General features: G+C 35.9%; 1 protein-coding gene across 1 annotated transcript in view; it reads left to right on the forward strand.

Annotated features, from left to right (window-relative positions):
• Positions 1-241: 241 nt before the first annotated feature.
• Positions 242-14,389, forward strand: part of suclg2 (succinate-CoA ligase GDP-forming subunit beta) — a 127,150-nt gene continuing 113,002 nt past the window's right edge. The window contains exon 1 of the mRNA XM_084100599.1: positions 242-431. Within this exon, the coding sequence (XP_083956725.1) occupies positions 348-431 (84 nt within the window). The 5' untranslated portion in view covers positions 242-347. The remainder of the gene's footprint in view (positions 432-14,389) is intronic.

Consider the following 14,389-nt stretch of genomic DNA (forward strand, 5'->3'; position numbering starts at 1 on the left):
TAATGTACTACCATATTTCAATTATGACATATATATATATTTTTTTAATAGTAATATTTTATTAACATAAAAATAATACCACTGTAAGAATATAGCCTATTAATATAGCCTAATGCACAATTACATGCATACAACCATATATTTATATATGCAAATTAACTTTTGTCCTATCGGCTACTTGGAGGTTATGTTGCAGTGTAAATAATCCAACCCAGTTGTTTGGTTGAATCACGGGTTTCTTGAGGACCAGTAGGACAACCTAAATACAACATTGCAAAAGTCAGCCAACGCTCACTGTCACTCCTCACACACGTGTCAAGCGCTGCAGGACTTACTTCCGGTTCAACATGGCGGCATCCATGGCATGTCAGGCGGCTGTGCGAGGACTCCGAGCTGCGAGCACTAAACAACTGCTTTTGAGCAGAAACCAGGTAACAGATCGCTGATCTGTACGTTTATCCTCCAGTGCGTGATGTGACCAGAAGAAGAACTTAGTACTGCGTGATGCAGCTGCTGTCTGTTTGTTTATAGCGACAGACATGATGATTTATTCTGCACATATATGCACATACTGATTTAACCCGGCATCGTTTTAGTCCTTAATTATTTAACTAGCGGTCTGAATAGATGCTTTAGTAGAATGACACATTAGATGGTCCATCCGTTCATCTGTGATGCTTTGGAGAATGATTCATTTATTGCTCAGTTTGTCTTATTACTGAACTTTAACCTTATACAAGATATTTGAAACACTGCATGACCTTCAATGCAGTCTGATTAGTGTTTTGGAAATAATTTAGACAGAGATTATACTCTAAAGATTCTATTCTGAATTTTCTGTTTGAAAGATTCTGTTCTGAAGTTTCAAATCTAATGGTTCTGTTCTAGATATTATCTAAACGGACTATTTAAGTTTCTGATCTGATTCTATTAAAAATATTTGCTTTTAAATAGTCTGACCAAGAAATTTAATCACTTAAGGTAATAATAGTGTACATTAGCTTGCTATATCCTGGAACACTGATCTGAAAGGTGATGCATGTGAATGTTTTGGGGGCTTTTTGCTTTTGCCTTCAAGTTTGTCCTTTATTCGTTCAGTCAATGAGAAGTAGGCCAGAATCACGTCCATCTTTCAGCCTTTGACCCATCAGTGATGAAACACTTTTTGCTGAGCTGGCCAATAGCAATTTGCTGTCAGTCTAAGGCAAGGTTTAAAGGTCAATTTTAATATTTATCTTAGCTACACACAGATTTTCCTGCAGTCATACTTCTTATATCTTCTGAAATATTAAGTATTTTTGGCCGATTGTCTTGTGTTCTTCTTTTTAGTCTTGCAACATGAAGAGATTTTCAATGTTTCTTCATTTTGGGTGTCACCTGACTTGTTGTGTACCTTTTGAAAGTTTCCTGTGCGCAAACACCGTAAACCAGGACAACAGGACAAAGTAGATCAACAGTGCAGTTTCAATGAAAATTCAGTCAAATGGAAAGTCGGAGGCTATATTTTGACATTAAAGAACAAAACTCAGAAGAAAAGTTTCAAGTAGGTCATTGAATATATCTGAGCTGCGTGTTCTATTCTGTTTTAATCCTGACTGACATCCCTAAATAGTTCAGGGACTTTTAGCACATAAAACAAATGTTGCTTGTCAGAGGATAGTGGCTTGCCCTCAAAGTATAAGGCATGCACAAATATAATTTACCTTGAAGGCAGGGTTTTATTTACTAAAACTAATGCTAAAATGAAAACCACACCAAAAAAATGAACTTGAAGTAAAATAAACATTATCTAAAAAAAAAAATAATAAATTTTTTTTAATTCTCAAACTTGTTTATTTTTGCTAGTTGCCAAAGAAAACATTTATCATTTTAATTTAGTTTAACTTATTGTACTAAAAAGAAAACTAAAATAAAAATGAATAAAAACTTTCTATCTATATATATCATCATTATATAAAATAATATATATTATTATATATTCTAGTAGACATACATTTTTTTTTTTAACTTGGGAACAATAAAAGTAATGTGGTGCTCTTTAATGTGACGGATCAGTATGTTGAAAGATACATTACAGCTTACTAAAATGGATCTTGTAATCAGTGTTTTAACTGGGGAAAGACGTAAATAAAACAGCTTTTAGGCTATACACCTTCACTTATCATTACAAATGCTTACCTCAAGAAAGCTATTCAACATCCATAAACTCATTATTTAGCTAGAAAATAACTAGAGAAGAGAATTTATTCAAAATATATGCACTGTATTCATATTCGTTCATTATTTAATGCATGTTTGAATAAATCTGTCATGAAAACAAGTTATTACCATTTATTGTCGTTTAAATGTTTATATTACACCAACAAACTAGAGAAAAAAACTATTCTGCTATTAAAACTTTGATACAAAAACTGCCTTATGTGCTTTTAAATGTTTGTTTTAGCTTGTTGAGAGTTGAATATTTAATACGCTTTTTATTTATTCAATTAAAATATATATATATATAATTTTTTTTTTTTTTTTTTCTCTGGTTTTTGGCCAAGTGCATCCTGAATTTTTGGTTTTGGTTTTGGCTAGAGTTGTCAAACTTACCAGTAAAAAAATGTTGATGGTCACGGTACCAACATTTCTGCAATACCAGTAGTACAGAGTACTAGATATATTCGGTATATTCGGCTGATATAGACACTGCTTTCAAACGCTCTTGTTCGTGTTTGATTGAGCATCAAAGTTTTCTATTTACGCCATGTTTTTACAAGCATTGAGCATTGTAGCCAATCACAATCGTATCTGTTGAGTGTGTGAACCAGTGGCCTATCAGAGCTAGTCAGTAAGTTAGTCAGAATCTTAAAGGTATAGTTCCCCTAAAAAATTATAATGGGAGTTTTCGCAGTATTCAGTGAGCTTGTGCTTTAGAGATTGACACAACAGCCTTAGTGATTATAAAGGGATGGCTTATCTCTTGCTTTGTTTATTCACAATCTGAATACAAGTTTGACGGCAAAGTTTCTGGCTTGACAACCAAATGCGCAATTGAATCGAAAACTGATGTGATTGACAGTGATAACCAACAGACGAGACAAAACGGGACACACTTTTTTTTTTAAAGTAGCCTACTTTGTTTTTGCTCTGGTACCAAAATTGGAAATTTTACTGGTATTGGTACTGACTACTAAAATATTGGTACAGTGACAACGCTAATTCAAACTATTAATAAATACTATAATAGTATCGCAATGATGATAAAATAACAAAGCTTGAAGGGGTTTAGTTTATCCGAACCTCCAAAAATTAAAGGGGTGGTTGAATATGATTTCACTTTTTTAACTTTAGTTAGTGTGTAATGCTGCTGTTTGAGCATAAACAACATCTCCAAAGTTACAAAGCTCAAAGTTCAAAGCAAAGGGAGATATTTTATTTTAAAGAAATTGCTTTTTAAGGACTACAACAAATGGCTGGTAGGGACTACAGGAGCTTCCTCCCAGGTTAATGACATCACTAACCCTAAAATTTACATAAACCCTGCCCCCGGGAACGTGATTTATAGATTATCAAGACAGAATATGCTAATCAATGACTAGAAGATAACTACACATAAGCTACATAAATTCACCAACTAACCATTCAGAACGGTTGTCTAAATCTTGTCACTTCTTCTTGAGTCTCTCCATCTTTCTGACTTCGGTTTGAACATAAAAAGGCTAAAAGTTTTAGAAATTTTCAGTGCATGTCTGTGTGAGGTAAAAGGACACAAGCTCTTGAAGCTCCGCCCTCTGTGCTGGGAGCAGCAGCTCATTTGCATTTAAAGGAACAGGCACAAAAACGGTGCGTTTTTGCTCACCCTCAAAAATTGACAACTTTAACATGCTATATAAAAATATCTGTGGGGTATTTTTAGCTAAACCTTCACATACACACTCTGGGGACATCAAAGACTTATTTTGCATCTTGTGAAAAGGCCATTATACCACCCCTTTAACAGGTGTGTAGTAATAAGCTATATATATGGGAATCTGAAAATAACAGCAGCAAAATTCTGTTTACACATTATTGGCTTTACAATATACCTCTTTGAACACCACAGATGTCACATTGTTTCCTTAAGGCATCAATACTGTCCTAAAACAACTTTATCCTGGAATTACTTCACAAAAATGCACGCCATGATCGCCATCTCATAAATCTTGACACCAGTTTGTACACAGAACAAGGATTGCCTTAAAAAGCGTCTTTCCAGTGACTTTATTACACACAACTAGTCGAAGCACTGACCTGATTTTGCGACTGGATTCAGTCAATTTATTGACCCAGCTCCCAGAATGCAGCACACATAGCATTGATGTCATCATGAAAGTCTGTTTTTCAGTTGAAATAAATTTTTAACTAAATGCTCAATTTCTACTATCTGTTACTTTCTGACCTTATTATTATTAATTTTGTCCCTGAGCTGGAGTTTCAAAAGTTATATAGAGAGGTTCTATGCAGGAAAATGACATTGGATCAACACCAATTTAGTGTATAAGGAATCACTTCATTACTTCGTGCAGTCCACTCTGCTGCCATAAGATGTGGTTTAGTAGTGCATGCAGAGTGCTTAGCTAGCATATATTTTCATTTCGGTCGTATAATGAGATGCAACCCGCTGAAACAGGGCACAAGCCTCATCCATCTGAGAGCGAGGACCTGCTCTAATGAGAAAGTACATAGTGCCAAGTACACTTATATTATCTTTATTGAAATGACTTAAAGACTTTTTTTGGTATCAATGAATAGTGATATCTTTATGGTAATATATCTTTAATGCATAGGTTTATCTCAACTATTTGTAGAGGTGAAAATGACCTCTAAATTGTGGGTGTGAAGGTCAGAAGTAATTCAAAAAGCACATTTTTAAAGCACAGATGTCAAGATGTGATTCAGACGCCAATGAGATGTAGATTAAGAGCAGCTTTTTCCATTTTTCTCTCATTTTGGACTTCTCCCGTTTGGATCAAATCCATGTTTCACAATCTACTTAGGAGTCTGGCTGTCAGCCAGTTCCTGACGGCGATCAATGAGCTGTTTTTATTAATCAATGACTGCATGCTTAGAATTTTTCACTAGGCCTGGGTAAAAATATCCATTTTTGATTAATCGGTTCTTCATTTTAATGGCCATGAAAACGATTGTTAAAATCCCAGGATCAATCTTTTACTTCATGCCAGTGTTACTGTTCTTCATTGTCAGCGGATATATTGGAATTGAATGCGATTCGAAAAAACAAAACAAAAACGAATGTGTGCTCCTGCGAAATAATGCCAAGATAATACGCCTTTCTGCACACAATAACAAGCAGCGTAACTAGTGCAATCTGATTCACAAACAAATGACTCTTATGAATCGGTTCTTTTTAGTGAATCAAAAACGTACAGCTGCTCAACCAGTATTGTCCAATTCACAAACAAATGACTCTTTTGAGCAGATTATTTGAATGAATTATTCAATAAGACTGTGACTGATGTACTTTGAATGAGTCTGCCAAATCTTTCACTGAATGAATCTGTCAAGAATAAGGCTCATTTAGAGGTTTTCTATTGGAGTCATAACGGAAGTGTTTTAATAATTTAACTCTAATTATAAACCCACTACCAATAATCAAGATTTTTAAAAATGTTTTTTGAAAGAAGTCTCAAGGCTGCATTTATCATTTATTTAATCAACATAGCGTAAAACAGTAATACTGATAAAATATTAAAAGATATTAATACTGATAAAATATTAAAAGACTGATAAAAGATATTATTAAAAATAGCTGTTTTCTATTTTGAATATATTTTAAAATGTAATTTATTCCTGTGATGGCAAAGCTGAATTTTCAGCATCATTACTCCAGTCTTTAGTTTCACATGATCCTTCAGAAATCATTTGAATATTCTGATTGGGTGTTGTTAAATTATTAATAATGGATCAGAGTTTTCATAATGTACAATATTTGAAGGTTCCCTTTATAATTAAGAGAAATACCTAAATATAACCAATTGGAACTGTAAATCAGAGTCAAATCAAATTGGTCCAAGTTTGCATGAGTCCTCGCCAAGTGCACAAAACTGCGCACTCAGGTTTCTTTGAACAGAGTGCCTTGAGGTTTTACAGAATCTGTTTTTTGGACTTTTACCACAGAGATAAGAGGCAGTGATTAGCCAGCTGCCAGTCCGCTCTAGTGGAGCTCGGGACGCGTGACTGGCAGGTAGGTATCACGGCAATTCACTCCCATCTTTTATGACAGCTCGAAAATTAGAGATGGCTTGTCAATGATGACAATGCCCCCCCAAAAAAGAGACGATTTGAGACAGGCGATGGCCGATAACACCAACGGTGCCTCAGAAATTCCTGTCTGGATGAAGAGATAATCCCAGAGCTGTTTTCCCCAGCACAACCCTAACCGCGCCACGGCTGCATCTTCAAACTTAAAGGAACGTTTGCCGCTGCGTTCATTCGCTGGGGGCGGAGAACAATCTTTACGCAGAGATTGAAGACGTCAAAGCTCATTCGCCTCACAATGCCGCAGCAGCTTGAAAAGCTCGACTGGAGTGTCGAAACAGGACCAGGGGAGTCTGCTGGATGAGTCTGCATGCTGAATATTTGAAACGAGGGGTGGGTGGGTGCGACTCCTCTGGTGCAAGAACTTCAAACAGCATGCGTTCCTCCCATCTGTCCACAGCGAGAACACATTTACATTTCCTGGCCGCCAGGGATACAGTAGAGCAAGTTTGCTGTAACCGGATTTGAATATCGTTTCACCAAGGTTAATAGCCATTTCTGTTGCTCATGAGGGCTGTTTAGGCTTTTTCAATAATTTAGGACTACAGCAATCATTTAGAGTTTTTTTTAGGCTGTCTTTTGAAGGAGAGGTGCCTCTTTTGAAAGCTCCTGGGACTCGTATTCCGGTCCATTTCGGATAATTCTTCTGTAATGATGATTATAATGAGGCGGTGTTTAGTGTTACAGGAAATTAAAAGTTGTTATACAATATGTTGGCCCTGCTGTTTCAATGACAGTTTTGGAAAAACTTTGAAAGTCTGTCTATTTTTGATATTTATTCAGTTGGTTTGTGTTCCCATGGATGTTCAAAGGCTCAGGCATAAAGCTGAAGAACAGTTTAAATTTCGTTTTTCAAATTCTGTCATTGTTTCTCATAAGTTGTTAGAAATTTGACTTTCCTTCTTCCATTGAACAGAAAAGTTTCTTAACTTTGGTTGCTTTTGTCCATGCAGTTACAATAAATGGGAACCGAAGCTTTCAAGCTTCATAAAGAACTCAACACCGTAAACATATAATAAAAGTAATCTTTGTGAGAAACAGACTGAAATGTACGTTGTTATTCACGGAAACACCATGACCGGATCATTGAGTGAGTTGAGCCTGGAAATCATATCGATCTGATTTATGAACGGACCATTCAGACCGGTTTAGTGCATCAAATCAGCAGATTCATTGAAAAGAAGTCAAAAGAAGGATTCTGTGCTGTTTCTCCCACAAATAACATCTAGAGTAAATCTCAAGATTTATCAGTGAATAGTTTTAATGTGCTTCTCACATTAAACTATGGTATGGCTTCAGAAGACTTAGAACACTTATTCTAATATGCTGGTTCACTGCTCAATTATTAATTATGGTTCTTATTGTTTTCAGTGTTGAAAACTTTACAAATATTTTTGTGGAAACCACCTTTTCAGGATTCTTTGATGAATATTCTTTGATGAATGAACAGTATTTATTTGAAAATGAAATCTTTTTAGCGTCATGTTTTATCAATTTAATGCGTCCTTACTGAATAAAATTATCCCAAATGAACCCAAACATTTGAAGTGCATCAAAAAAAGTTCATGAAATGTTTTGATCCACTTCAAATGTTGACTACTAGTTTCCACAAATATTAAGCAGCAGAACTGTTTTCAACATTGATAATAATCAGAAATGTTTCTTGAGCATCACATCGGCATATTAGAATGATTTCTGTAGGATCATGTGATGCTGAAGACTGGAGTAATGTTGCTGAAGACTCAGCTTTGCCAACAGAGGAATAAATTACATTTTAAAATAAATTCAGGTGGAAAACAGTTGTAATAATATTTCACAATATATTAAAGGTTAAATACAGCCGTGATGAGCATAAGAATCTTCTTTCGAAAACATAACTCTTGACCAGTACTGTAGCTCTTGATTCACATAGACCACTTTTATAGAAGTTTTGCGTCCTTCATGCAGCTTGAAAGCTCCATTTCTTTGAAAGTTCATTGTTATTGCAAAAACATTGAGCGTGAAAGAAAGAAAGATACGTGGGTACATGAGTAAATGTGTGAATTCTTCTTTTAATGTTGTTAACGATTCAGTCATTGTCTTCGCCCACTTCCATTTGCCCACAGACTTGACCTCACTCTTCCAGACTTCTCTCCTCTGAATGATGTTCCTTATTAACTATGCTAATTGCTAAATTCATATCTGCAGAGAGTTGCCTTCACCTTCAGCCCGTGTCTGTCTTTAGGAGATTAAGCAAAAAGCGTATCCCATGATGCAAATCTCTGCGATCTAAATCCTTTGGCATGCTCTGCTGGCTCCCCCTAACTCGGCTCTGCTAACACACACACGTCACGGCCTAACGGAGTTCTCTTGTCAACTTGTCAAAAGCTGCTGCTCATCCAGTGCTCACCTGACCTTGTTGAACGGGAGTCAAACGTTAAAACCCGACTAGAGCTGAGAGCATTCAGAGATCACAAATTACTTTTTTTTTTTTTTTTTTTCAGCACAAGCTAATTAAATCATTGCTTCATTATGGAATATTGTGACTATGAAAGAATATTGATGTTCTAAATTAAAATATTTTCACCATTTGTTCCTGTAAGCATGTTTTTCTTTAATTAGTTTGTGCAAATGCTGAAACGATGTAAATACATCTGATATTACATTATTATGAACTCCCCATTTCTCAACAACTTTATTTGCATCTCTGTTTCGTTGATTGGGACCATTTTAATACGCCGTATTGTATTATTCACGATTAATGGCAGCTATCATTTCTGAATAAAGTAAACCAATTAGTTACAATCAGGAATGGAAAAATGTGTTAATTTCTTAAATCAAAACGCCCCTCAAGGATTCCACAAGTTAATTAAATGTGAGGCCATTTGGAGGTGCTAATTAAGAAGAGTCATTTCAAAGGGTTTAGGGCAGAGCTATGACTAGTAATGAGGGTTTTAACCCCTGGAGACTGCTGGCCTGTGACTGCGCTGTGAAGGATCCGATACAGTCGACTGGGCCGCTCCGTAAATACTGTTTGTCGAAGCATCAGATGCTGATAATTAGGGAAAGAATTAACATATAATGCAGAGTAGGTCCAGGTGGTTTTCTGTGCGACTAGAATTGAGCAACAGGTAGAAATTCCACAGTTGTGGCACCCCTGGTAAATATTGTCAAAGATGGCTGTAAAAAGAAATCTGCATTGTTTCTCCTTTTGATATTTCATACAAAAAACCCGCAAAAATCAAAAGAATTACAATTGCATGGCCATATTTATTGGCACCCCTAGAATTTTTTATGAGTTGAAGAAAAGAAGTAAACTTCATTTAAGTAAAATGTTCCCCCCTCCCCCTCTTTCAATTCTTTTACTTCGATGAAAGGTTGGATTTTTGCTATTTTTTTTAATTAAAGATCAAACGGATAAACTTCGCAGATTTATTTTTACAGCCATCTTTGATCAAATTTATCAGGGGTGCCAATAATTCTGACCACAACTGTATATTATATTATATTATATTATATTATATTATATTATATTATATTATATTATATTATATTATATTATATATTTTTTAACAAATATAGCACAACTTAATAATAATAATGTTTTTAGTCTTATTTTAACACAGCTTAATCCATCAAGTTAAAAATAACAAAAACACTTTATATGTTTAAAGTCACTAAATTATCATAAGATATTATTGATGTAATATAAATTAAATATTTGGAGTGAAATTTCAGGAAAATGACTGATATATTTTGTGATATTTAACGATTTTTCAGTTTTAGGGGTTGTTTACACATGCAGCACCGTTTAAAAAAAAAAACTTTTTATGCATTTTTGCCGTTCATTTACATGACAACATTTCTGGGCCCTGAAAACGCAAAGCAGGTGAAAACGGGTTTCAATGTACGTAGTCTCCATGTAAACTGCAAAAACGCAAATTTGTGAAAACTGAGATGTTTTCGCATATAGGTAGCCTACATAGTGTTTCTTTATAAAGCGACATCGCCCACTACTGGCCTAGCAGCACCGTTTTTGCGGGTCCTTATGAACGGGTATTGTTTTGACTACGTCGGACATCATCTGTACATGAAAACTCGTCGTTTTTAGTACATCGTTGTTGTGTAAACGTACCCTAAATTTGAGTAATTCTAGTACTTCCAACTTAAAATGTTTTAATAGTTTAAATTTTTGTTATAAATAACAACACTAATATATTTACTGTTGTATCATCTTATATTAAGTCATCGCCCTATATAGTTAGGCAGGTTTTTTAACCCAGGGAAAAAGAGGTTTTGATATATGGCGAATACAGTAGGTCTTGAATGTACATTATGCAGTGACTATACAAACTATATATGCATTTTTAATTTTTTATGCCATGGAAACGCATGAAAAATTCTCTGTCTGATTTAATGTTTTTTTTATTATGCACAATGAAACAGCATTGCCCTCTGAAAGACCTCAAGAAAAGCTCTCATAATCCTGTCTTCAGAAAATCTCCTTGTTTGAGCTCCTAAGCTCCTCTTCCTTCTCCCAAAAGAATTAGATTGGTCAATACAGATTTGTAAATATCCCCTCATGAATATGCAAATGTCACCAATTTTCCCCAGTGAGGAAAGCAGTTGTGTTGCTTACTATTCTTTTCTTTTTGTCTTCCCGCAAGAAGTCTTTTAGGAATCAATCCTTCATCGACTTGAGCTTTCCGCTCTCTGTCTTGCTGATGAAGCGGCCTAATGTCTAAGTCATGCTAATGTGGAGAGCAGACTAATGTTGTACTGAAGGGCTGAATGTAGTCTACATTGACTCGCCTGTGCTGTCTGGGTCTTTGGCGCATTGAGCAATTCTGTAATATTTTTGTCTGTTTGTAAATTCTGTGAAAACCCCAGCAGATTTCATGTTTAGTGGATGAGTAATTGCATGTGATTCCTCTTTTGTGGGTTTTTTAAGGACGGATGTTCTTTCTTTCTTACTGTATATTCTTTTTGCGTTGTGTTTTTCTTTTCCCTCATCTGTCAAGTATGCTTAAACATCCTCCTGAATTACTCTAACACTTCATGTCTTCCTGGCGAGAAGCTATGAGATTGGATCTCTAAGCAGCTGCTTGCTTTCAGTTTGTTGTGCATTGGTAATGGTGCATATGGTCAGGCAGACTATTAATGTTAGTTAAAGATGACATGGAATCAAAACCGATTATATTAACATTTAAAATCCACATTCAGTCTTATTATGCATGATTCATGAGTGCACGCTATTCTAAATAATTTTTTATCAAAATAACTTTCTCCACCTCTGAAACTATTTTACTTTTCATTTGACCAAATCCAGTCAGGTAGGGAAAAATGAGATAATAGGTATGCACGTTATTAATTTAATAATTCTCAAAATGAATATCCATATGGCACTTGCTTATAATAATGTGATACCTCTGATTGATTTTAATTTTTAGTGTTTTGTGTTTAATTTATGTAGATCTTTTTATATAGATTTATTATTTAATAAATTTGTTGGTTATTGACAGTAACATAAAAATTTGTATATGCATCCCTAAATTGTAAGTAGTATATCAAAGTTAGTGATTCTCAGTGTATCCATGATAATACTGTTATCTGCCATTGTCCGAAACAGGATTATTACCATTTGTTTAAGTTGTCGGCAGTGCTTTGAATTGAATTAATTTAGTTTGCTGGTCAAGTAGGTTTTTTTTTTTTTTTGGCAAAACAAAATGTATTTGTATCGGTATCAACCAAAATGTCTATTGCTGTAATTAATCTCTTATTATAGCATACTTTTCACATCCCAATACATAAAAGCCCTGTACTACTTTTTTCCCCCACTAATAATCCTGTGTCACTTAGAAAGGTTATATTATTGATGTTAAATGTTGCTTACAGTACTTTGTCTTTAACATTATATGTTGGTGATATTTAAAATTCAGTGTTTACTTGGTCCCCATGCCACTCCACCATGTTTAGTACACACACCACCCAAACACAATTCAAAATGCTATCTTTTTTCTTATCTGTCATTGTTAATGAGCAGCAGTGCAGGTATCAGAATAGGGTTATAAGAGCAATGACTGATCCAGGAGTCTATTACATTCAAGAGCGACAGACCCTCTCCAGCACTTTGGAGTGTTTTTTCCCCCTCCGTCTGAAGTGTGCGTGTATTATACTTTCATATATCCAGCTAGATTAGCATAGACTTCATCATTACTGCACTGCAGTGGCCCTTTCTTTCCAATGGAGTTTTGTACTTTAAAATCAAGACAAACACACCACGAAAGAGCCAAATGCAATTGATAATTGCACTAAGCCATATCTGAATTTCGGTTTTATTTCGATTAATTGTGCAGACCTACCATACATTTCATTACTTTTTATCAAATAAATGTTATCGAGAAAGACGTAGGCTTATGTTAAGGAAGGCAACCTTAACTTTGTGCCGGACTTTCTAAGGTTGGTGTGGGGTCCTTACGGAGCATCTGCTATCCTGTGGAATTTGATGCAACTGCTGCCACAGCTTTCCTTCGTCCTCTCACCTTTGTGTGAGGACAACCAATAAGTCAAGATCTGATGTGGGCCACCATGTCCTTAAGAGACATCTGGACTCCCAGAGGATCCAGAGAAGCTATGTCATTCAGTCCTAATAAGAGCATCTGAAGAAGAAAAGCAAATGTTTCTGTTTACGTCTGTAAAGTGAATAAGTTCATTTTAGGATTATTTACAGTGCCATGTTGAATTTCATCAGCTGTCACCCTGTAGCCAAAAGACTGGTTGCCCTCTGACGCTAAGCAGGGTTGAGCTCGGTGAATACCTGTTGGAAACTTCCTGGGAAAACTATAGGTAGCTGCTGGAGGAGGTGTTAGTGAGGCCTAGTATAGTGAATTGGACACTACTGTCAAAAAAAGCACCGTCCTTCAGATGAGACGTTAAACCAAGGTCCTAACTTTCTAGAGTCCTTTGAAAAAGAGTAGGGGTTTAACCCCGGAATCCTGGCCAAATTTGCACATTGGCTTCTGCCATTCATCTTGGCCTCCTAATCATCCCTATATATATAAACACACACATACTGATTGTCTTCATCACTCTGTCTCCTCTCCACCAATAAGCTTCTGTGTGGTGGGCGTTCTGGCGCAATATGGCCGCCGTCGGTAAATTTTATTTAGATTTTGCCATCAATTGGTATGTTGAAGGAGATTTAGCTTATAGTGCGACAATATTTTGCATGTCACACATATAAGTCAGCCACATACTTAAAGGATTAGTTCACTTTTAAAAACACTTTTGCTGATAATTTACTCACCCCCATGTCATCCAAGATGTCCATGTCTTTCTTTCTTCAGTCGAAAAGAAATTAAGGTTTTTGATGAAAACATTTCTCCATATAATGGACTTCAATGGGCCCCAAACGGTTCAAGGTCCAAATGAGTTTCAGTGCAGCTTCAAAGGGCTTTAAACAATACCAGACGATGAATAAGGGTCTTATCTAGCGAAACGATCGGTCATTTCAAAAATAAATTAAAAAGTTTAAGTTTTATAAGCACAAATGCTCGCCTTGCTCTGTTCTGTGATGCGCGTTCGTGACGTCATGTAATGCGCAATTACGTTGAAAAGGTCACGCTTGACGTAGGCGGAAGTACCGAGTCAGTGTTTACAAGTTGAACGTGCAAACAAAGTCAAACGCCGTTTACAAAAAAAGGAAGTTAAAAGGTAAAACAACGATGTCGGATGATTTTGAACTTGGAGGAGAAGATGAGATGGAGTTTTTCGCCCTGCCCTACCTTTTTGAACCGGAATACACAGAGGAAGAAATTAGGCAGATGGAAGAGACTGCTGCGGCGACACACACCTCTCAAGCATCGGGCAGACGAAGATCTAACGAGATGTGGTGGTGCACATGTGGCAAATGCGCCTACGTCAAGCGTGACCTTTTCAACGTAATTGCGTATTACGTGACGTCACGAACGCGCATCACAGAACAGAGCAAGGCGAGCATTTGTGCTTATAAAACTTAAACTTTTTTATTTATTTTTTAAATGACCGATCGTTTCGCTAGATAAGACCCTTATTCATCGTCTGGTATCGTTTAAAGCCCTTTGAAGCTGCA

The sequence above is a fragment of the Abramis brama genome (genome assembly GCF_963993115.1).
Source record: "Abramis brama genome assembly, chromosome: 23".
NCBI lineage: Eukaryota > Metazoa > Chordata > Actinopteri > Cypriniformes > Leuciscidae > Abramis > Abramis brama.